We start from the raw sequence: 26,325 nt of genomic DNA on the forward strand, positions 1-26,325 counted from the left end.
CCCATAGAGATAGAAATCAGGTTAGTGATTTTCAGGGCCTGTGTAAAGGGGAATGCGCAGTGACTACTAATGGGTACAGGATTTTTTCTGGTTTATGAAAATGTTCTGGGGTTCAATAGTAGTGATTTTTGTACAACCATGAGAATATAATGAAAAACACCGAATTGTACATGTTACATGGTTGAGTTTTATTATATATGTGGTACATCTCAGTTTTTTTAAAATGAAAGAGAGATAAAGGGACTTCTGTCTCCAAAAGATGGAGAAGATATACTTTTCCTTATTCTTCCCTCTAAGTACAGCTAAGAACCCTGGACATTATATGCAAAACAAATATAAGAAGACTCTGAATGTGTAGAGAAAAGGTAGACCAATTAGGGACATTGGAACCTGAGGAATAACACAGTAGTGAATAGCCTGGGATCTCTCTTTGCCTCTCATATCCCTGAAGACTATTCAAAAAGCCAGCAATCCATAAACACCAATAGGCACAGACAAATAAATCCCCCAGAAAAGTGTGTTTTCTCTAGCCAAAGGACCAGGAATGGGTAGTTGAGCAACACTAAAAACTTTTAAACAATAACTGCTCTACTTCAGACAAACACGCCAGAAAAATATGCAGCCCTACCTCCACCCCACCAGCAAAGGCCAAATGGGAAACCTAAACTTCGCTCTTCCCAGCCTATAATGAGCTGTGCCAATGCCCTTCAAACTCCACCACCACTGGTGAGGGTGGTGTCAGAAAAGAAGGCTTAATGGAGTTTCAGTAATTTAACAGTGTTTAGCAGCAATGAGGCCACCCCCTCACACAGAGTATCAGTAGAGACTACATGGAGAGCCTAGACTTCCACCTTCTATCCAGTACCCTTTACCATCTTGGGTGGTATCAGAGAACATATACTGGAAAGTCAAGACTTTTGCCACTGCTCAGTGGGAATGAGGCCATGTGCGATGTAAGGCAAGGCCACAATGGAGAGTAGTAACTCCTTCCAGACAGGGTGGTATCAACAGAATAAGGAGCCTGAATTACTACCCCCACCCAGCACTACTGTAGCACCAGCTCACCCCAGGATTTCAATGGAGGCAGAGTGGAGAATCTGGACTCCCATACACACCTGGTAGAAATGAGGCAGTGTTGCCTCCCTTGCCCCACCAGAGCTGTGTCAGGAGGCGCCTGAGAAAATGCAAGATTTAAATAAGATCCAGAGTTTCATAATACCTAAAATATCCATGTTTCAATAAAACAATTACTTGTGAAACCAAGAACCTGGAATATATCAACTTGAATGACTAAAGACAATGAACAGCCACCAAACCTAAGATTTCACAGATGATTTTAAAGCTGTCATTATAAAAATACTTCGATGAACAATTACAAAGATGTGTGAAACGAAAGAATAGAAAATATCAGCAAAGAAATGGAAAGTTACAGCAAAAAAATAATAATAAAAATGTTCAAAAAGAAGCAAATGGACATTTTAGAACTGAAAACTAAAATAACCAAAATTTTAAAATTCAATGGACAGGCTCAATACATAGAATGAAGAGGGCAGATGATAGAATCAGTGAACTTAAAAATAGAAATATAGAAATTTCTTAATCTGAACAAGAGGGAGAAAACACACTTTGGAAAAAAAAAAGAGAGAGAGAAAAAGAGCTACAGCGGTATGTGGAACTATGACACAAGATCCAACATTTGTGTCATTGGAGTCCTAGAAGTAGAGGAGAAAGAGGTCAAGGCTAAAAAATCTACTCAAAGGAATAAGGTCCCAAAACCTCCCAAATTTGTCAAAAGACATGCACTTACAGACTCAAGAAGCTGAACAAATTCCAAACAGGATATATCCAAAGAAATCTTCACCAAGACACATCAAAGTCAAACTTCTAAAACCAAAGACAAAGAAAAAATCTTGAAAGTAGTCAGCCATTACCTATCAGAGGAAAAGCAGTTCAAACAGCAGTGGATTTCTCATCAGAAACCATGGCAGCCAGAAGGAAATGGGACACCATTTTTCAAGTGCTGAAAAAATAATCATCAACCCAGAATTATGCATCTGGTGAAAATATCCTTCAGGAATGAAAGGGAAATGGAGAAATTCTCAGATGAAGGAAAACTAAGAGAATTTGTTGCCAGCCAACTTACTTTAAAAGAATGGCTAAAGAAAATTGTCTAAACAAAAAGGAAATAAGAGAAGGAAAATTTGAACATCAAGAAGAAATAAAGAACAACAGAAAGAGAAAATTATGAGTAAATACTTATGAAACACTTTGAACTGAATGAAAATAAAAATACAACATATCAAAATTAGTAAAACTTAGCTAAACCAGTACTGAGAAGAAATTTTATAATATTAAATACTCATATTAGAGAAGAGAAAGGGGTAAAATAAATTATCTAAGCTCCCACTTTAAGAAACTACAAAAAAGAAGAGCAAATTAAACAAACCAAGCAGAAAAGGGCACTAATAAAAGTAAGAGCAGAAATAAATGAAATTGTAAGCAAAGGAACAATAAAGAAAATCAAAGAAACAAAAGCTGATATTTTGAAAAGATGAATAAAATTTGAAAACCTCTAGCTGGAATGACAAATACAAAAGAGAAGGCACAAATTACCATTATCAGTATTCCACAGATATCAAAAGGATAACAAGGAATACTACAAACAGTACTATGCACATAAATTCAATAAGTTAGATTAAACAGATTAACTCTTTAAAAACACAGACTACCAAAACTTGCTTAATAGGAAAAATAGTCTGAGTATTCCTATGACTGTTAAGGAAATTTAATCCAGAATTTTTAATTATCCCCAAAATGTAACTTTTGCACCCAAATGGTTTCACTGAATAATCCTAACCAAGCATTTTAAAAAGAATTGACACCAATTCTACATAATTTCTTCCAAGAAAGAGAAGAAATCCTTCCCAATTCATTTTATGAGACAAGTGTTACTCTGACACTAAATACAAAGCCATTGTCAAAAACAGACTGTAGGTCAATCCCTCCTGAATATAGATGCAAAATTGCAAACAAAATATTAGCTAACCAAATCCCACAATGTATAAAAAGAATTACACACCGTAACCAAGTATGATTTATTCCAGGTGTGTGAGGCTGGTTTAACATTGAAAAATCAATCAATGTATTTCACCATATCGACAAGCTAAAAATTAAAAAAATAATAATACTATCCCATAAACATAGGCTGAAAATTCATTTGACAAAATGCAACACTCATTCATAATACAAACTTTCAGCCAATTAAGAGCAGAGCTAAATTACCTCAACTAGATAAAGAGTATCTACAAAGAAATCTACAGATAATATCATACATAATGTTGAAAAACTGAACATTTTCCTGCTAAAATCAGAAAGAAGTGAAGGAAGTCCACATTCATCACTGTTTTTCAATGTAGTACTAAAAGTCCCAGCCATGACAATAAGACAAGAAAAAGAAATTAAATTCCCATAAATTAAAAAGGCAGAAATAAATTGTTTTTATTTACAGATGGCATGGCCTGAATGCATATGTAGGAAACCCCAAGGATTAAAACCAACCAAAAAACTTGTAGAGCTAATAAGTGAGGTTAAGTAAGATGGCAGGATGCAAGACCAACATATAAAAATCAACAGTATTTCTATATACTAAGAAAGCTGTAGTGTGAAAACTGAATTTGAGAATACAAAAACATTTATAGTTATTCAAACCATTTATAATTATACAAACAATGAAATACTTAGGTATGAATTTAACAAATCTTGTACAGAACTTGTATGCCAAAAGCTAACTTTGCTGATGAAAGACAGAAAACCTAAATAAATGGAAAGACATACTGTACTCATGTATTGAAAGACTCAAAATAGTAAAGATGTCATTTTTCCCAAATTAATCTGTAGTTTTAATGTAATTCTTATCAAAACCGCATCAAGTTTTTTTATAGACATATACTATCTTTTATAAAATATATGGAAAAGTCACAGTCTCTAGAATAGCCATGAAAATCTTGGAAAAAAAGAATAAAATAGAAGGAGTAATTCTATCAGATATTAAAACTTACTATAGGGCTTCAATAATCAAGACTGTGGTACTAGTAGAAGGATAGATACATAGGTAAAACTGAAGAAGTAGTCCTGAATAAGTACAGATTACTGATTTTTGATAAATCACCACAGCAATTCAATGAAGGAAGAATAGCCTTTTCCACAAATGGTGCTGGAGCAGAAAAACAAAAAGAACCTTGAGTTGAGATAATGATCATAAACGTAAAAGGTAAAACCATAAAGTACAGAGAAGAAAACACAGGAGAAAATCTTCAGAACCTAAGGCTAGGTAAAGAGATTTTAGACTTGACAGGAAAAGCACCATAACAGAAAAAAATAACAAACTGGACTTCATCAAAATTAAAAACTTTTGCTCTGCATATGACCCTTTTAACAGGTTATAAAAATAAGCTACAGAGTGGGGAAAATATTTGCAAACTACATATTTGACAAAGGACTTGTATATAGAATATGTAAAGAATTCTCATAATTCAACAAAATAAAAACAAACCAATTGGAAAATGGGGAAAATACATGGAGAGACATTTCATCAAATGTGATATACAAACAAGAGGTTCAATATCACTAGCCCTTAGAGAAATGAAAATTAAAACTGCAATGAGATATCACTACATGCACCTATGTGAAGAGCTATTTTTTTTTCTTTTTTTTAAAAAAGGACCATACGAAATGCTAGTAAAGATGTGGAGAACGTGGACCACTCATGTATTGCTTGTGGGGATATAAAAATGATCCAGCCACTCTGGGAGAGAGTTTGGCAGATTGTTATAAAACTACACATACACTTATCACATGACCCATCACTTGAGCATTTGTCCCAGAGAAATTAAAAGTTATATCTATATAAAAACATGTACATAAGTGTTTCTAGAAGTTTTATTAATAATAGACAAAAACTGGACACAATGAGATGTCGTACAATGGATAAATGGTTACACAAACTCTGGTACATGCATACCATAGAATACTACTCAGTAATATAAAAGGAAAAACTATTGACACATGCAACAATCTGAACGAATATCAAGGGAATTTTGCTAAGTGAAAAAATGTCAATCTTAAAAAGTCATATACTGCATGATTCCAATTTTAGAACATTCTTAGGATGATGGAATTATAAAGATGGAAAACGGTGGTTTTCAGGGGTTAGGGATCATGGAGTGCAGAGGAGACAATAAAGGAATAGCAGGAGAGACATCCCTGTGGTTATAGAGCAGTCCTATATCTTGATTGTGCTGGTGGTTATACAAATCTAAACATGTGATAAAATTCCATAGAAGGATACATGCAGACATACACACCAATGAATTCATGTAAAACTGGTGAAATTTGAGTAACACCTGTGGACATAGCAATGTAAAACTTCTGATTTTCATATCGGGGTAAGATTATATAAGATTTTGCCATTGAGGGAAACTGGTTGAAGGGTTTACACAAGATCTTTATGTATTCTTTTTGGAACTTAATTTGAGTCCACAACTGTTTCTAAATAAAAAGTTTTAAAAATGAAGGCAATTCGAAGAAAATTTCCAGTAAGATATGTTTCTTCTTTCTCTCATTTCTATTTGGAATCACAGAATGGCATAAAATGCACAAAATTTTATCTTTCACTTTCCTTTATGTATTTTAATGTCATCATAAGTTTATTTGTAATGATGTTTATATTTTAGTTGGTGCAATACTTTAGTATCTCTTATTCATAAAATATAATATGCATCAGATATATTTTCCATTTTATCCAGGGTTATAATCATTTCCAAACACCTTCCATAAATGATTTAGTGTAGTATCTGGGATTGTCTCAGGAATAGATTAAGAGGGAGAAGCATCTGATTGAATAGAAAGTATTTACATTATTATAGTGTCAATATATAGCCCAAGCCCTCCTCTAAACTGAATTAGCCTATTTGTATAAAAGTAAATACAATAATACCTTTATTTTAGATGAGATATACTTTAGAGTCTTATGATCAAAGGATGTTAAAACTATTAGCTTTTCATCTGTAAACTGTGGACTGATTTAAAATGTAATGTTTCAGTGGACTCAAGTCATGTAATGTTTCAGTAGCTAGATGATACATTTATTGTTCCAATGTTTATACAGCATTCCAAATTTGACCATCATACTTCTTGTACATATAAAGTTTTCAATAGATACATTCAATACAAAATGCAAAATATCAAAAAGCTCCTATTCCTGACAGCAGTTTGGGAGACCAGTGGCTGCCAAGGGAAGAGGGTCTTGTTTTGGACCTTTGCTTCCACATGGGTGAAGTAAGGTATATAGTCCCAAAGTCTCTACTCTAAAGAATCCCAGAACTGATTGCTAAAAATTATGTAACACAATGTCATAACATGTGATTGATTTGGTCAATTTGTTTGACTAAGTCTGTGGAAAAATAAAATCAAAGGCTTTATTTGATTGACGATTCAGTTTAGTCAAAATACTTGAGTCAAAACTAAAATAGCAATTCTGGTAAGTCATGTTGGACGTAGTCTAAATGGAACTCACTGCATGAAAGCCCAGATCATATAGACTTTGAAATGTCTGCATATGAAAATGTAAGGCAAAATACAAATTATCATTTGAGATATGTATCACACTAGCTGTCACCCAATTTTACAAGGTAGAGTAAGAGGCGGGCTACATGAAGCATACTTTAATCATTTTCTGAAAATGTCCACATAACAGCAAAGCTGGCATTTTATAATTTCCAGAGCTATAAATCATTTTTAAAATCACGATATTACTCAAAACAGATGTGAAAACATATGTTTGCTACAGTTGTATAAACTGCCTACTTGTCAAACTTAATAAATGTTGAGACTTCTACTTTAACTGCATTCCCTTTTAAGAACTAAAATCTATTTGAGGAAAATATATTTTATTTTAAGTACAAATGTAACTGGTAGAACTTAACATAGAAAATCTCATTTAAAAGAAAGTTTTCCATTATAACCAGAGAAGTACAGTTTAATATGCCACTCCAGTCTATTAATGTCCTCACCAGGATGTGTGACCAACATATTTGAAATGAATATATCTGTGCCATTCCACAGTAAGAGATTCAGAAATGCCAGTGCATACCACTGTGTACTTTATGAAAATCGGCTACTGTACATCTGTACTAGCACTCCAGCTGATTTTTAATAAGACACAGCAGTGTGTACTTGAACACTACAGCAAACAGGCCAGTCCTAAATGCCATTTTGACTTATGGGGTTTGCAGTTCTGACAGAATCATATGTATCATGTACAGCTTGAGATTTTCCTAGAAAATATGCTTTACTTCCAAGCTGTCCTTCAAATAGTGATGACTTGCTAGGAAAGAAGTTTCAGGAACAAATTGTTTTTGAGTTATGAATGAAATTTCATCTTTAACTATAATTCCATTACCTGTGTAAGAGTTTGGGTAGTTTAATATACTGAACCTGACTTCCATTCTGACCACTTTTCTGAAATAAAGCATTTATATCTTGGTGCCCCAGAGGGTACAGTCTTTCAGTGTTTGGATAAAAAAGACAAAATATGTGGCAAGGAAACCAACAATGGACCAATGAAATTAAAATTATACATTATTCCAAATTCTAACTAAAATGCTCATCTAGGTCATTAGAAAGCAAGTTCAGTCTAGAGAAGAAATAAAAAAATGTCTCCATTAACTCTTCAGCTCATGGAATGTTTTTTTCTGTATATTATGAGCATCTTTATTAAAGATGGAAAAGTACACCCTATAGTGAAGTACAATCAGACCATCTGATGATCTGATAAATTACATGTTAGCTTATGTTCTTTAGCTTAGAGTTACTAACTCATGGTGATAGTAATAATGCATAGCCTATAACATATACTGATATATTTTCCTTTACTCTTACCTTTACAGCCTTTTAAACAAAGTTGTACTCAGTTTTCATATCAAGGAAGCAAGTCTTTGAAATTCTGACTTTCCCTACCTTCTTTAAACAGATATCCTAAGAAAAAATTGGATACTGTGCAGAAATGACACGTTTGTCAGTTGATTACAAGCCAGATTGATGTCATATCTATTAATATTATAGGTAAATACCTGATTGGAGCTGCTTGCTAAACTTTCCTCTGAAATGTCCAAATTAGCATATACTTTTAAAATCACTTTTGAGTGTTGAAGGGAACATCTCTCCTCTATGACAGTAACTCAAGTTTTTCAAACATAACCATCAAATAGTGATTCATTTAAATATAGTCAACAAAGTGCATACATAATAAAAAGAGAATCAGATGTCTCGGAATAGGCATAATAAAGGGGCTTAGGGTAAAGTTTCCAACCATAGGCACAGAGAAACTTTGGACTAATATGTTATTTATAACATCAAATAAACAAGCTTCAGGTAAATATTATTTTTTTACTACTAAAAGAATTTATCCAAAGCCAGTATGGATCTGTTCTGACTTAGGGAAATGTGGATGCAATATACAGCAATGGAATGTTAATTGAGTTAGTATCTGATCTTTATATGTACATCAAATAAGCAAAAGTCATTTTACCTTTATTTTCCCTTTGGAATTTTTTGATGGTTGGTCCATTATCCTGATCAACGATAAGTTCCTCTCTATTGTTGGGCATCATAACTATAAATAAGAGATATAACTGAGTAATTTTATTGCAAAACACCCAAAAGAAAAGCAGAAAACCATTACATAAATACCTATTTTACTCCAATAACAACATGAATTTTATACACTTCTACTTCTGAACAAGTGAAAAGATTTTTGTTGTTCTGATCATACAATTTAAAAATCAATAAGCTGCTTAATCATATGAATTTTAAAGTATAATTAATACATAGTACATATATAATTTCCAACATATTTTCTTTAAATCATTTAAAATATTTCCTCTTTTGAAATTCATGTACAAATTAGTTATTTACCTCCATAATTAATAATATATTTCCCAAAATGCTTCAGAGAGAATTTTGCACTTAATCTCATGAGTTTAAAATAATTATGAATTTAGTTTACTTTGTAGAGTTTTTGCAAATATATAGCAAAATTAATAGATAAAATATAATTTTCTGGTAATTGTAGGTGCTTCTTCACAAGGCATTTATATTGAAAGAGGAAAACATGTCAATTTCAGTTTATCATTTAATTCTCTTTAGTTATATTTTATTAAAATGTTATATAGCACTATCAATAAAGTATGGTCACTTTAAACCAAAAATCATCAAACCTTTTAATTCACTTATAGACAATCGCACTATCACGCTTGGACAATTGTGGAATGTGCATAGAGAGTATAATTACTGCCGGTGGAATAAGAAATGTTTTATGTTGTCAAGATTTTTTATAATATTATATTTCTTTGGATATAGTTTATTTCTAAGTATGACATCTCTTACGATATGTCTGTTACAGAGTACACATATTTCCCTGTGTGCTCTGCTTTTAGCCAGCACTCAATAAATAATTCTCTCTCTCTTTTTCCTCTCTACCACCCTCCCTCATCAGTACAAAGATTTTCCTAATAGAAGAATGTATGTTTCTTGATTCCTTTGTGGTCATCTGGCTACCCCCACAGGTCTTGCTCAGACTCTCTTGAATCTGTTGCACACAATATTGTAACTAGTAGTTTAGTCTGCATCCACAGAACAGAGTAAAGCTAGAAAACCTCTGTCACCTCTTCCAGGAATTAAATTTACTCCCTTATGGCCAATAGCTACAAGTTCTAATTCAGTGGTTAATTCTGGCTGCACATTAGAATGTCCTGAGAAGATATTGAAAAGCAAAACAGAACACTCCTTCTAGGCTCTATTCCAGACGAGGTAAATGAGACCCTGAGCGTGTGGCCTGGGCATCCAGATTTGTAAATACTCCATAGGCGATTATAATGGGGAGCCAGATTTGAGACCCACTGGGATCACTATGAAGCTAAATAGTTACAAAGAATATATAATATTGACAAGCTAAGTGAGACTTGGATGAATTTCCACAAGAGAGAAATCATCTTTGTCCTTCCCCACCACAAATCCAGAACCTAACACCTTCCCTAATCCCTCAAATTCCTTTCCTCCCCCATAAAAACATTATTTTGGAGAGTCTTGAAGCAATCACTCTTATGAAGTATAAAAATTTAGAGTTTACATTAAAAATGTCCCAATAGTAAGACTAAAAGAAGAGAAGATATTATTTTCCCTAAAGGAAATGGGTACTTAGGAAATTGGATTGTGTAGGTACAGAAGATTAATGAAGATTTTACCTAGCTCACTTTGTTCATACTTATTATATACCAAATGAGAATTTGTTATAGCTGAATGCACTGGGTAATGTCTGTATACCTGAGTAGGATCAAACAGCAGGAGATGATAAGTAATCAAGGTAAAGCCACACAGAGAAAAATAGTGCTTATCCTTCACATTTCCTTAGCGCTTTAAATTTCTGAAGTGTTTTTTTCCACATATTATTTCATTTGACCTCATAAAACTCCAGTGCAATAGGCAGAGCAGTAATTATATCCATATGTTAGGTAAAGATACTCATTGTGGTTAAGTGACATACCCAAGATCTCATAGCTAGTTAGTGCCAGACTGTGTCTAGATTCAAGTCTCCAATATGCCAGATCACTGACAATAACATTATAATATTTCTGGAATAGTGTCTGTGGTGTAAGACTTCTGAAACAATAAAAAAGAAACGTAGGAAAAATCATGTTAAAATTTGTGATCTGAATTGTTGAGATTATTGCAAATCACATATTGATTCACTTTTTAATCACTCTTACATGATCAACTGTCCAAAGGATATCTTATCTTCCATTATTCAAAGGGTGCTGTGAATATAGCAAGTGATTTGTATCACACTAGCTGCCAAGTACCAGCATATTGAATTAACATATACTCTACAAAAATCCCATCAAATTGTTCCCATGAGATCCAGTGATACAGTAAATGAAGCCCCTTCCAGAGAACAAACTTCTAACACCTTTTTTGTTGTTCATATTGCTTCTGTAATAAAGAATCACCACTTTTCAAAAAGCATCAATTCCCCTAGGTTTTTCTCCCCTCTCTATTGCCTAATGAAGAATTTCCTGAAAGATTATCTTTCAGTTCCTTGCTTCAGGTGAGATACTCACCCATTCTCTCTGAATGGTGATCCATCTGAGAGGGAGAGCTGGACACGCTGCTGCTGGGGTGGGAGGAGGTCTGGCTCCCAGGGCGATGACTCTCTTCCAGAGAAGGAGCAGGAGAAGGACTCTCTGGGATCCGTTCCTTACACAAAAGGAAACACAAAAGGAAATGTGATCTTGCACAAAGTTTTTCACGTTGGTGGAGTCCATAACATTTGAAATGTTGACCTTTCATCCTGAAAGTGCATACATCCATAATACTTGGTCTTAAACACATATCTTCAGACAAAACCATATTTTTTGTTCTTGGGAAATTAATGGGATATTGTGAGGGTTAAATAAGAGAAAAAGATGAAAAGTCTCAGTGCTATGCCAGATACATGGTAGAGTATAAGAAAGGTTAGTTTCCATTTCCTTTCCTAGGAAATACGTCAAGGATTACGAAGTAAAGTGACTATTGTTAGTGAAAATTTGTTATTGTAAGCTTCTACATTGATATAATGTTCAGGCCATAACCTGGAGGGTGAGCTTACTGTCTGAGTAAAAAGATCCCCCAAAGGTAAACACCTGGAACCCTGGAATAAAACTTACAAATAGTGGTGCCTGGTACATGTTGTGTCTTTCTGCACTGACAAAACTTATGGCAATAATATACTTGTGATCTATCAGACCTTAGGAATTCATGTTGAATTTTGCAAATAAAATAGTTTGATAGTCACAGGACACAACGATGGGTTTTTGAAACTAACACTAAGACCTATCAATATCAGTTCATTAGTATTGTTTAGATTTTTATAGTTTTAAACTATGAATTTGAATAAAAATAACATTTCTTTTATATATCTCAACAGTAATGGTTATGGTTCTCAGGACTTTTGTGATAATTAATATTGCTAAAAACTCTGAAGTTATTCACTGTGCTTATGCATCACAAACTGATGAATAAATCTGAAAATCATTTAGTTAATTTGATCAATTAAAAAAACACATTGTAGATTTTTTGATGATGGCCATTCTGACTGGTGTGAGATGATATCTCATTGTAGTTTTGATTTGCATTTCTCTAATGATTAATGATGTTGAGCACTCTTTCATGTGTTTGTTGGCAGTCTGTATATCTTCTTTGGAGAAATGTCTATTTAGGTCTTCTACCCATTTTTGGATTGGGTTGTTTGGTTTTTTGTTATTGAGCTGCATGAGCTGCTTATAAATTTTGGAGACTAATCCTTTGTGAGTTGCTTCATTTGCAAATATTTTCTCCCATTCTGAGGGTTGTCTTTTAGTCTTGTTTATGGTTTCCTTTGCTGTGCAAAAATCTAGAAGCAATAAATGCTGGAGAGGGTGTGGAGAAAAGGGAACACTCTTGCACTGCTGGTGGGAATGTGAATTGGTACAGCCACTATGGAGAACAGTATGGAGGTTCCTTAAAACACTACAAATAGAACTACCATATGACCCATCAATCCCACTACTGGGCGTATACCCTGAGAAAACTATAATTCAAAAAGAATCATGTACCAAACAGTTCATTGCAGCTCTATTTACAATAACTTGGAGATGGAAACAACCTAAGTGTCCATCATCAGATGAATGGATAAAGAAGATGTGGCACATATATACAATGGAATATTACTCAGCCATAAAAAGAAATGAAATTGAGCTATTTATAATGAGGTGGATGGACCTAGAGTCTGTTATACAGAGTGTGAAGTAAGTCAGAAAGAGAAAAACAAATACCGTATGCTAACACATATATATGGAATCTAAGAAAAAAATGTCATGAAGAACCTAGGGGTAAGACAGGGATAAACAACAGACCTACTAGAGAATGGACTTGAGGATATGGGGAGGGGGAAGGGTAAGCTGTGACAAAGTGAGAGAGTGACATGGACATATATACACTACCAAACGTAAAATAGATAGGTAGTTGGAAGCAGCCGCATAGCACAGGGAGATGGGCTTGGTGCTTTGTGACCACCTGGGGGGTGGGATGGGGAGGGTGGGAGGGAGGGAGACGCAAGAGGGAAGAGATGTGGGGGCATATGTATATGTATAGCTGATTCACTTTGTTGTAAAGCAGAAACTATCACACCATTGTGGAGCAATTATACTCCAATAAAGATGTAAAAAAAAAAACACATTGTAGTGTTTATCCATATATGCAATAAATGTGACTCAGTGATATATATGCTGGGACAGAGAATGTTTATTCTATAAAATATTTAATTAATCCATAATAAATTTCTTAAATTAAATGTTCTGTCTAATTATGTGTAATTACAACCTCAGTATTCTAATCATAACATTAAAAATTAGTTTGTCAAATATGTGCTTATACATTTTCACAATGATTTTGCACAAGAGGCCCAAAACAGATAAACTCCTTAAAGGAAAACTGCTTAATGCAAAATTAATATTATGAGAGTTAAAGGTTATTATTTCATTAGTGGAAATTAGCATTTTGCAATGTCTATCATTGTGGCAGAGAGAATAGTGCCTCTCTGCCCTGCCAAAGATGTTTAGTCCATATCCTAAGAGCTAGAGCCTGTGAATATGTTATCTTACATGGCAAAATGGACTTTTCAGATGTGACTGAGAACCTTGAGATAGAGCTATTACACTGGATTATCTTGGGGCAGAAAGGAAAGTCAGAGGAAGATATGATTATGGAAGAATGGTCAGAGAGATAAGCTGGAAAAGGCAAGGAAATCGATTCTTTATTGGGAGCTTACAGAAAGAAATGCACTCTTTCCAGCAGCTTGATTTTAGCTCAATGATAGCCATGTCAGACATCTGACCTACAGAACTATAATATAATAAATTTGCATTGTTTTAAGCTACTTAATTTGTCATAATTTGTTACAGAAACAATAAAGAACTAATACAGTCATCAATGTAGTATGTTCATTTTTAATGTTTTATATATTATTATTTAGCATTTAGCTAACATTTGATAATTTTAATGAAATGAACAGCAGACTTTGTGTATATTAGCTACAATATGATATAGTTATTAAATACCAATAATTGTAAATATATACTACACCTTAAAGGCTCTATGACTTTTGTCATGCTTCAAAAACAATGTTTTAAGACAGAGAAATATATATTTCATTTATATTTAGTATACAGTTAAGTATACAGTTGCAATACTATGTACACAGGGCAAGATCAAAAGACAATATAAGCAAAGCAGAAGAAGAGAATCATTTTTTTCCAAATAATTATATTTGTATTTTGGAGGGAAGGTATGGAGATGGGCAGCAAATTATATACAGACTTTATACCACATTGTTTTACTTTTTGAAAAGACTAGTAGTTCATCAGCTGTGAAATTCAACCTGAAGTGTAGTGATTAAAAATATAATCCCTAAATAGCACATGTACATACACACATACACCCTTATGAAAGGAATTTCATATATGAGGTCAAAATTATTTTTTGCTTTTCACTGTTGTGTAGTTTCAATGATTCTATGCTAAACTATGCCCATTCAGTCTTTGAATTCTAACATTGGATATTTGCTGAAAAATATGTAATTTAATAGCTATGTTTATCTCTAATGGACCTGTAAGTGAATGGATAGAGACAAAGTACAGCAGTTACTGAGCAAAAATAGAACTGAACAAACAAAATCACTGTGTAGTGGCAAACAGGAATAATACACAGCAATATATGCTGCCATAATAAAAATGGAAAATTTGGGAGTGATTCATAAAGTTGATGGTTTGGAAAAGCAAGAGAATTCAAGTGACAGTGATACTTGATCTTGCTCACCCTGCTTATAAAATGAAAGCTCATACTGAATTTTTTAAAAATTGGAAGAACATCTACACAAATAGAAAGTACTATAAATAATGAGAAAAAATACAATGCTATAAAGAGGAATCCTCCAAAATGTTTAAAATTTTCATATGAACAAATAATATGAACTCAAATAATTACTCTTAAACACTTTCTTTGACATTTTGAACATTACATTAGGTGGAAAAATAAATTAACTTTGAAAACATGACTTAGAGCTACAGTAGCATTTTGCATAAAGTCATATTTCTGCTTTAATATTTTGTAGCCTGCACTTTCCAAATTCGATCATGGTTCAATTCATTGTTATTGTTTCCTAAGAGGTCAGACTTTTTTCACAGACTTTTTTCACAGACTTTTTTCACCATGTAAACAACATTAGATGAATCCAGTGCCTCATACTGATTAAGAATTAGGTGGGTTTAAAAAAGTAATCTGTGGCTTCCCTGGTGGCACAGTGGTTGAGAGTCCACCTACCGATGCAGGGGACCACCTGCCGATGCAGGGGACACGGGTTCGTGCCCCCGTACGGGAAGATCCCACATGCCGCGGAGCGGCTGGGCCCGTGAACATGGCTGCTGAGCCTGTGCGTCCGGAGCCTGTGCTCCGCAACGGGAGAGGCCACAACAGTGAGAGGCCTGTGTACCTCAAAAAAGAAGAAAAATCTGTAGGAAACTGGGAATGTTTAATTTTGCCTAAAATAATGAATAGTTCTATAAACAATTTCTACTTTGCAAGTAAGCAGATCCATTTTTCAGCCCTGTAATCAGTATGCATCTATTTAGCTACTTAACTGCAATGTGTTTTGGTTCATTAGGTGGCTACTGTTGTGTCTCAGTCTCGTTAAATTTTCACAGCAAGTTAATCTGTTTTATTACAAATGAGAACACAAGTGATAATGTCTTCACCATTTGCCAAATACAGGGTTAACAGTATTTGCAACAAATCAATAAGGGCATTTAAAAAGGAAAATTGCAAATCTATAACTCCATTTTACTCATTGATGACATAATTTTATTTGGCATTTATGAGTTTTACAACACTGTTACTCTTCATGTATTTCATTTGTGCCCCATCAAAAACAGCTGTAGCTCTTCTGAAACACTGCAGAAGTTTTCTCCATATTCAGTCAAAGTAGCAAAGGAGGGAGATTTCCAAAACTGATACATACTTACCCAATCAATCCCCACTTTCCCCTGAAATTAGTAAAATTATCTGCAATAATAACTCAAATTCTAGCATATACATACATAGTTCAAGGCTTGTGCCTAAGAAGAAAGAGTCATTATAGAAAACATTTTTAATTAGTACCTATTATTCCCTCTTCTATCACACTGTTTCCCTTTTTTGGGGGTACATATGTTCAAAGGAGATGTTCATCATATTAAATCATTTGAAAGTACATTTGAACCTTAATAAAAAACAGGGTCAAAGCTGAGAATAATCAGTTTTATACAAGGTTTAACACAGTCAGTTTGGTAAAGGCTTTAGTTTGTTGGCACTAAGGTATCAATTCTGCCCATTTTCATGGAGATCCTTTATTTCATCTCAATGTATTTCTTTACATCTTTGGAAGTATAATATACGTAGAACTTGTGAAGTACTAATACATGCATATTAAACGTGTTTATATGTATGTGTTCATGTGCGTAGTTGCCTTTTAAAAACACCTATCTCAATGTTAAATTGTACCTCTGATGTTTTATGATACTGATTCTTCTCAAGCATTCAGTGGGGTTATGTAACATACAATTTGTATTTTTATTTAATTGGAATTCAACTCTCACTGCAATTACTCTTCCAAATGTTAATCTATTAATGAGTTCTAAAGGATTTAATGGCATTTCGCTGCTTAGGAGTGGCTTTTGGAAGTTTATCTGAATGCTAGATATTTTATTCATGCATTTGTCTTGATATTTCATATTTAATTGATGTGTTCCTTCTGTACTGTCACCAGAGTTATGCAGAAACAGAACAGATTTTAATTTGACAGACTTAAATAATAAAATCAGGAACAAGAAAATAAGAAGTTTGTTCATTGTTGTTGCTAACTTGGGTTACCATTAGTCCTGAGGAAGAATTTGATGCTCAGATTTATTATCTTTGAATACTATTGGATGCATGATACTTTATGAATTTTTATGAATCAGTTTAAGAATTAGTATGTGTTCCACAATCAACAATATACAAATGTATTTAAGTTAACACAGATGGATATGGCAGGGTTTTCATGAATTTAGAAAAAAACAGACAGATGAGGGGGGTACAACTGGAACATGTAACCATGAGAAAGTCCAAAATCATAAGCATGCCCTAACTGTGACCTATGTAATATTTGGACAAAGGACCCTTCCACCTCTTCAATTTGAAACTTGTTCTGGAAGAGGCTGACAGCTGAAGAGAATCAGCCATAATATCTGTTCATAGCATGTAAATGACCTCGAGTGGGAGAATGGATAGTTCAGTGGGAATATGTATGGCTTGCAAATTATGTTGTAGGCTTGGGCCTCTGCCACCCATCCAAACACACACACACACACACACACACACACACACACACACACACTCACCTTAATTCTCACTCAATGCATCTTCATCTCACGTTCTAAAAACAGTAATAGCTTTGTCTTTCCACAGAGCACTTAGAATAAGACTCAACTAGTGATTTTTTCAGTGAATTTGAATTATCACAAAAAACCCTCTCTGTGTTGACTAATTTTAATACCAGATGTTCACGTGCTAATGCCATTGCCTTGTGACAATTTCCAATCAATTCATTAATTGCCAGCTGCTCAGCTAAACAAAAAACACAGCTAATCAGATGATACTGGTAAACAGCTAAATAACAGCTTCCTACTTAAATTTCTTAAATTTGTTATCAGAGAAAACTATGGCACACTGATATGACAAAGTTTCCCACAAATACAGAAAAACTGTATTATAAAATATTTAAATGTAGGAAAATATATTTTCATATCAGTCAGGTATTTTACCTATTCTGCTCTCAGGATTTTGTCACATTGAGTAATATAACTGAAGGATGAAAACTTTGAAAGCCTAATGATCATAATGCAATTTTCAATTCATGTTATAGTTATATTAGTTATTAGCTACAAATGATAATATCTGAGCCAACAGTAAAGGGATCTGAGCCAGACCTAAAGACTATGTGCCTGGCATAACAATATTCCCAAACTAGTTTCTGGCCAAAAAACAGAAGCAAACAACAACCACAAAACCAAAACCAAAAAAAGATTTGTTTGCAACTTATAATGTCTTTTCCAGCTTGGGAATTAACGTCTGTATCACTAATGATCATTTATGTTGAAAACACTCCTCAAAGTTTAATATCCGATGAATCATTAGTTTTCATTCATTCATGCAACAAACATTTATTGAGTGACTAATATACCCATTGAGGATGAAAGAAAGGCCTATGGGTGTCTTCATATGGTGTGTAGATTCTCATAGTTCAGACTAAAGACTAAATAATCCACATATAAACATTTAAAGATAAGTTAAAATAAAATACAAATTAGATCAATTTTGATATCAGAATGGGCACCTCTCTCCTGTTCCCACCAGATTCCTAACTTTTCTTTTGTGGCACTGAGATCTAAACAGCCATTGCACATGAACAGATGCTCTCTAGAGGGCGGGTCCAATACCTGTATATGCATCTAATGGTGGGGAACCCTTGGTCCTGGTACTGATAAGAAGTTGCACAGACAAATGTATATAGGGAAAGCTACTTCTTTCTCAGGGTGGCTCTTTGCCATGATTTTGGTTTCTACTTATTACTATTTCTATGTGAGTATAGAAAACATAATAAAAGAAAACAAGTATAAAACATAATAAAAGAAAATAATATTAGGTAATATATATACTGAGTATTTACTAGATGTCAGACAGTGCTCTAAGTGTGTTAACAAGTTTGTCTCATTGAAGTCTTTTGTTAACACTGTGAAGTAGGTACAATTATTATCCCCATTTCATTGGGAAATAAGGCAAACTGAGATACAGGCAGGTTAATTCATTTTCCTAAAGTCATATAAAAAGTAATTTTGAAACCAGGATTCAAATACAGGCAGACAATCTGACTTCAGAGCTTGTGCTCTTACGCATCATGCCATACTGCCTCCAGTGAAATCTTCTCAATGCATCTTACTTAGCTGACAAACTATGATGGCTCTAGCCAGAAACAGTATATAATTCTATAAATTATTTGGGGGATGGGGTATCTGCCTGTTTCATTTTGTGTTTTTGATAAAGCAATGTAACATGATCCTTTACACATATTAGACCTTTGCTAAATCAGTGAATTCTGTGTTCTTGCTCTCTGTTTCCTAATAGAAAAAGATGACAGTAATAATGGAGTAAGACAATATTCAGCAATAGCTATCATTTCTGGCAAATTCAAGGCTAATTGTAATCCACTTGCTGATTTTTTCAATCTGTATTATCCTTTTTTGCCAAAGATTACTAGGGATTCTGAACTTTCCAACCATCCTCTCTAATGCTCTAGAACAGTGCTGTCCAATAAAATTTTCTTCAGTGACGCAAATGTTCCTTACCTGTGCTATCTAATATAGTAGTCAAGAACCATGTGACTATTGAGAAGTTGAAATGTGGCTAGTTGAAACCGAGGAACTGAAGTTTTCATTTTATTTAATTAATTTAAATTGAAATAGCCACATGTGAATAGTGGCTACTATATTGAATAGTGTTGCTATAGTAGGTATGTGCTATGCATCTGCCTAAGATACTTTGTTAACTGTTTACCACCATGGAGGTGGGGAAATTTATTAAACCATAAGCAAATATATATTTTCTGTAGATTCTAAGTTTCTAAAAGTCACATCACTTCTCAGAGCTCTAAAAAGCTATGGTTTTCTCTCCTACCTGTGAAAAGGAAATGAAAAAGACAAAGCCAGGTCTAGCCTACCTTGCGTTAACTTTCACTATCTAAGGATATTTGCAGGAGTCAACACCTCTAATCACCTAACTTTTTTCACACTAGGGTAGAAATATTTACACAGTGGTAGAAGAAAAAGGCACAAATGAAATTATGCTCTTTCCAATTTGACTTTATTCTATGTTAAGCTGGTATAATATCAATTGTCAAAGAAACTAATTATTCATTCATTTTATAGAGACTTCTCAAACTTTGACTCACATGTTATGCCTTTCTGAAGAAATAAAAGATAATAGGTAAACTTCTTTGAAAAGATTTTGTTTGATTTGCTTAATGGATATGGGAGAATATTGGTATAGAAAGTTTGATTTGATAAACATTTCATATTTCATGTAATGCTTTCAAAGGAGAGTGTTGTCTTGCTCAAACTAGAGATAATTGTTAAATATACAGTAATTCTGTGAGCCAAGTGTTAAGCTGTTGTTAACTTGAAATCAGCCACTGTGGGAATATTTACACCATAGAAATTGGCAAATGTTATAAATCAGAGGTTTTCTTTTTTATTTTGTTTTGTTTATGAAGAGCTGCTTTACAGACACACCACTGGATGCTGGACCAAATATAAACTCTAAAACACTGAACTTTTAAGTCTATTATAGGCATTTGAAGGTTTTTTATTTCATTCTAATGTTCAACATTATCACACTAGACAAATAACAAGATTATGAATAAGTACACTAAGTGTTGCATTCATTTGAGTTTATGAGCATTCAAATGAACTCAAGTACACTGTCACATTATTAAAACACATATTATGCAAATATGCAATCACAGTTGTATGCATTCTACATTGGTCCTTTTAAAGAACCTGAAAAATTAAGGACAAACATGACACACTGACAATCATCCACAAATAAACTTTTAAGCACAGAGAAAGTAAGAAAACTTAAATCATTATACGTAGTTTCCATTTTTCTTATGACAGGAATCCTGGTCTCATGGAGTATAAAACAAAATCAGCAAAAGCATGTTTTCAAAATAGTACATATTAGTTCATTTTATCTGTTTAAATTTTTAATAAAGAATTCTGTTTATTATTTGTCTCTTCCCATTAGGTTATAAACCTTAAAAACCACCTGATGCATAATAGGGACTCAATCAATGGAGAATAAAAATTATGGATGGCTTTAAACCAGATATCAGTGGCTTCTTCTGATTCAAATAGCTAACAATATACTTGCTAACAAATACCAAATTGGCTAACCTGAATTATGATTAGGAGTTAACATGACTTATAGATTAACCTAACCAGTTTTCTGATGCAGATTCAATCAGAAGAAATTGAAACATAGAAATGAAGTGTAAAGAATGTGAGAGATCTAGTTTGCAGAAAGAAAAAGTGAAGCACAGGAATATTAAAATATGTCCTCCCAGGCACTTTAATCAGAAATGCTAAGTGCTTTCAACACCCATTTATGATAAAAACTCTCCAGAAAGTGAGCAAAGAACAAACTTCAATATAATAAAGGCTATATGTGACAAACCTTCAGCTAACATCATACTCAACAGTGAAAAGCTGAAAGCATTTCTTCTAAGATCAGCAACAAGACAAGGATGTCTGCTCTTGCCACTTTTATTCAACATAGTTCTGGAAGTCCTAGCCATGGCAAACAGAGAAGAAAATGAAATAAAAGGAATCCAAATTGGAAAAGAAGAAGCAAAACTGTCACTGTTTGCAGATGACATGATACTATACATTTGATACTATACATAGAAAATCTTATAAATGCTACCAGAAAACTACTAGACCTCATCAATGGATTCAGTAAACTGGAAGGATACAAAATGAATACACAGAAATCTGTTCCATTTCTATACACTAACAACAAAAGATCAGAAAGAGAAATTAAAGAAACAGCCCCATATACCATCACATCAAAAAGAATAAAATACATAGGAATAAACCTACCTAAGGAGAAGAAAGACCTGTATTGGAAAACTATAAGATGCTGATGAAAGAAATCGAAGACAACATAAACAGATGGAAAAATATACCATGTTCTTGGATTGGAAGAATGAATATTGGGAAAATGACTATACTACCCAAGGCAATCTACAGATTCAATGCAATCCCTATCAAATTACCAATGGCATTTTTCACAGAACTGGAACAAAAAATCTTGAAATTCATATAGAGACACAAAAGACTCCGAATAACCAAAGCAATCTTGAGAAAGAAAAACGGAGGTGGAGGAATCAGGCTCCCTGACCTCAGACTATACTACAAAGCTATAGTCATCAAAAGAGTATGGTACTGGCACAAAAACAGAAATATAGATCAATGGAACAGCATAGAAAGCCCAGAAATGAACCCATGCACCTATCGTCAATTAATCTATGACAAAGGAGGCAAGACTATACAATGGAGGAAAAACAGTCTCTTCAATAAATAGTGCTGGGAGAACTGGACAGCTACATGTAAAAAAATGAAATTAGAACACTCTTTAACACCACACACAAAAATAAACTCAAAATGGATTAAAGACCTAAATGTGAGACTGTAAAACTCTTAGAGGGAAACATAGGCAGAACACTCTCTGACATAAATCACAGCAATATCTTTTTCAATCCATCCCCCACAGTAATGAAAATAAAAACAAAAAATAAACAAACCTAATTAAACTCAATAGCTTTTGCACAGCAAAGGAAAACATAAACAAAACAAAAAGACAACCACAGAATGAGAGAAAATATTTGCAAATGATGCAACCAACAAAGGATTAGTTTCCAAAATTTACAAAGAGCTCATGTGGCTCAATACTATAAAAACAAACAACCCAATCAACAAATGGGCAGAAGACCTAAATAGACATTTCTCCAAAGAAGACATACAGATGGCCAAGAGGCACATGAAAAGATGTTTAACATCACCAATTATTAGAGAAATGCAAATCAAAACTACAATAAGATATCAACTGACACCAGTCAGAATGGCCATCAGCAAAAATTTACAAACAATAAATGTTGGACAGGGTGTAGAGAAAAGGGAATTCTCTTCCACTGTTGATGGGAATGAAAATTGGTACAGCCACTATGGAGAACAGTGTGGAGTTTCCTTAAAAAACTAAAAATAGAACTACCATATGATCCAGCAATCCCACTCTTATGTATATATCTGGAGAAAACCTTGGTTCGAAAGTATACATGCATCACAATGTTCATTGCAGCACTGTTTACAATAGCCGAGACATGGAAGCAACCTAAATGTTCATCAACAGATGAATGGATAAAGAAGATGAGGTACATATATACAATGGAATATTACTCAGCCATAAAATGAATGAAATAATGCCATTTGCAGCAACATGGATGGACTTGGAGATTATCATACTAAGTGAAGTATGTCAGACAGAGGAAGACAAATATCATATGATATCACTTATATGCGGAATCTAAAAAAAAATGATACAACTGAACTTATACACAAAACAGAAACAGACTCACAGTCTTAGAGAAAGAACTTATGGTTGTCACAGGGAAGCATGGGGTGGGGGTGAGGGATAGACTGGGAGTTTGGGACACACATGTACATACTGCTATATTTAAAATAGTTAACCAGCTACCTACTATATAGCACAGGGAACTTTGCTCAATATTCTCTAATAACCAAATGGGAACATATTTTGAAAAAGAATAAAATAAAACCCTTTAAAAATAAAAATGTCAAAATATGTGAAATATAAAAAAAGAAATGCTAAGTGTTGGAAATTAAATATGGTTTATGGAGCAAGTCATTCACTAACTTGATATTCTCTATTTCTCATATATTCAAAGCACATACTGCAAGTCCAGCTTCTGAAGGAAATTGTGATTACAGTCTCATGAGCATCAGTGACAACACACAGGCATCAGCTTAACACAAACTACACTAAAGGAGACTAGCAGGTGTTTAGAAGGATTCTGAAAACAATATCACAGCACTTTTTAAATTCCAGAGATTTAAAAAAATGATATGAAAACAGGATATGATATGAAAACATTTAAACACATCAATAAGTTTGGTAGATCTTTTTGTGAATATTTGTAAATTTTAATACAACTAAACACATATTTTGGACTTTTTTGTAATGTGTTATAATCTCTTACTGTGTATATCAAGTTTCTGATATATATTTTTTTTTTTCTGCAGCTGTGTGTTAAATCACTTGCTTTCCTAGATGACTCTATAATCACATTAGATTGTCTATGCTATGGACTGAAAGCTTGTCTCCCCAAAATTCATGGGTTGAAACTCTAATCCTAAATGTATGTGGTGGTATTTAGAGATGGGGCTTCTGGGAGGTAATAGGTCATAAGGGGGGAAACTTCATGTTGGGATTAGTGCCCTTATAAGAAGAGGCATTGTAGAGCTAGCTTCCTCTCTCTCTCTTCACCTTGTGAGGACACAGCAAGAAGATGACTGTCTGCAAACCAGAAAGAGAGCTCTCACCAGGAACATAATCATAGGCACTTTGGTCTTGGATTTCCCAGCCTCTAGAACTGTGAGAAATTTCTCTTGTTTAAGCCATCTAGTTTATGGTATTTTGTTATAGCTGACCGCCTAAGCTCAGACAATGTAATACACAGCAAAGAGGGTTTTGTGAAGCAAGCTGTTGTGGCTTTCCTTAATTCATAGTGGATTTGTCAGAAAAAATCAAATTCCATAATTATGTCATTTATTTCTAAATGTTAAATGTTAAGTTTTCTGATCATTCAAATTTTGGAAGGACAGTTTACCTCTAAATGGTAAATATAATATAAAAGATCTGATGACTTCAATGCAAATATTTTGTGAGTAATTACAATGAGTAATACAAATTTAAATACCTGTTTTTTTTATGACAAACTACCAGGATAAAAATAATCTGTAAATGTAATAGAGAAAATGTGTTTTTTAATAGTTCCTGTATGTGACAAGTAGTAGTACATGATAAACTCTCAATTCATAGGTTTGCCCACTGCATGTGATATTTTAATAGATTGAACTTTGAAAACGTGCTTCACCAAGAAGCACATTGAAAACAAATTTCTGTTGAAATATAGATCAACAGAGGTGTGAAATTTCTGTCCATAGAATTGGGTACCACATAGTATCATATTGATAACAGTTCTTAAAAGAAGGGGTGAGGTTTTAACATATGAACACCTAATTTGTCAATTAATTCAATTATTTTTGTTATGCTAGTTCCTGTGAATTATTATTTTAAAACTAATAATGTTACTATCATACAATAGCATCTTTTCAAAAATAAACAAGAAAAACTTGGCAATTATATTAAAAACTTCTCACTACATATTCACTGAAATCAACTCTGTAAAAATTTTTTTATTTCCTTCTCATCCTCTGATGGAAATCTATTTCAATAGATTTGCAGAGAAATTTATCAAAAGGAATGCAAAATAAATATTTTGTTTTCAACTGACTTTAGTCAAAATAACTATATGAAAGTAGATGTAATTTTCTTCAGCGTAAAATGGTTTCTGCATAATTGCAGGACTTAAATAACCATGTGATCCATGGCAACATTTACAAAACAGCATCCAATTGTGTTTGTGAAGGTTCTGACTTCCTCTTAAAATAGGTTGCATATGAAATAGACAAATCAGCAATAAACAAAAATATAGCTATATTGCTTTTATACATTAACAATATTTGGATTATTAAAGGAAAAGATAATTATCCTTTCCATTTCAATCGTTATCTCCACCAATAGCCAAATACTAGTCATGAACTCCGTCCCCAAGTGCCTCTTTGATCCAAATTCATCACAAAGCTATCAAAAGTCCCAAACATTCAATCAAAATGTAGCTGATTCATTCTGAGTAATGGTCATTAAGAAAGTAAACAAAGGTACTTCTGAAGAGCCATAATCATGCCTCTATTGAGAGTATTTTTTCATCATTTCAAAGTAAGCATGACAATTCCATTACTGTAAATCATGGTTTTTTTCATAATAGAGTTTCCCTGTTTTATGTGGGGTCACATTTATATAGTAGCCATCCAGTTTCAAAATCATAGGAAACTTATTCCATCTTTTTTTTTTTTTTTTTTTTGCGGTACGCGGGCCTCTCACTGTTGTTGCCTCCCCCGTTGCGGAGCACAGGCTCCGGACGCGCAGGCTTAGCGGCCATGGCTCAAGGGCCCAGCCACTCCACGTCATGTGGGATCTTCCTGGACTGGGGCACGAACCCGTGTCTCCTGCATCAGCGGGTGGACTCTCAACCACTGCGCCACCAGGGAAGCCCCTACTCCATCATTTAAATAATGTTCATGGGTGATTTTTTGTCTCAAAGACAACTCAGATTCCTGGTTTACGTTCTGATCAAGTATTCAAACAGAGCTCTGATTAGCTGGGGTAGACTAGTTCACTGAGGACCACAATCTTTACAGGAAGTAC

General features: G+C 33.8%; 1 protein-coding gene across 1 annotated transcript in view; it reads right to left on the reverse strand.

The window, feature by feature from the left end:
- The window catches only part of DACH2 (dachshund family transcription factor 2), a 638,219-nt gene that overhangs the window by 126,020 nt on the left and 485,874 nt on the right, over positions 1-26,325 (reverse strand). Inside the window, exon 7 of the mRNA XM_060137515.1 lies at positions 11,175-11,310. Coding sequence (XP_059993498.1) covers positions 11,175-11,310 — 136 coding nt within the window. The remainder of the gene's footprint in view (positions 1-11,174; positions 11,311-26,325) is intronic.

This window comes from Lagenorhynchus albirostris, chromosome X (assembly GCF_949774975.1).
Source record: "Lagenorhynchus albirostris chromosome X, mLagAlb1.1, whole genome shotgun sequence".
Lineage (NCBI taxonomy): Eukaryota > Metazoa > Chordata > Mammalia > Artiodactyla > Delphinidae > Lagenorhynchus > Lagenorhynchus albirostris.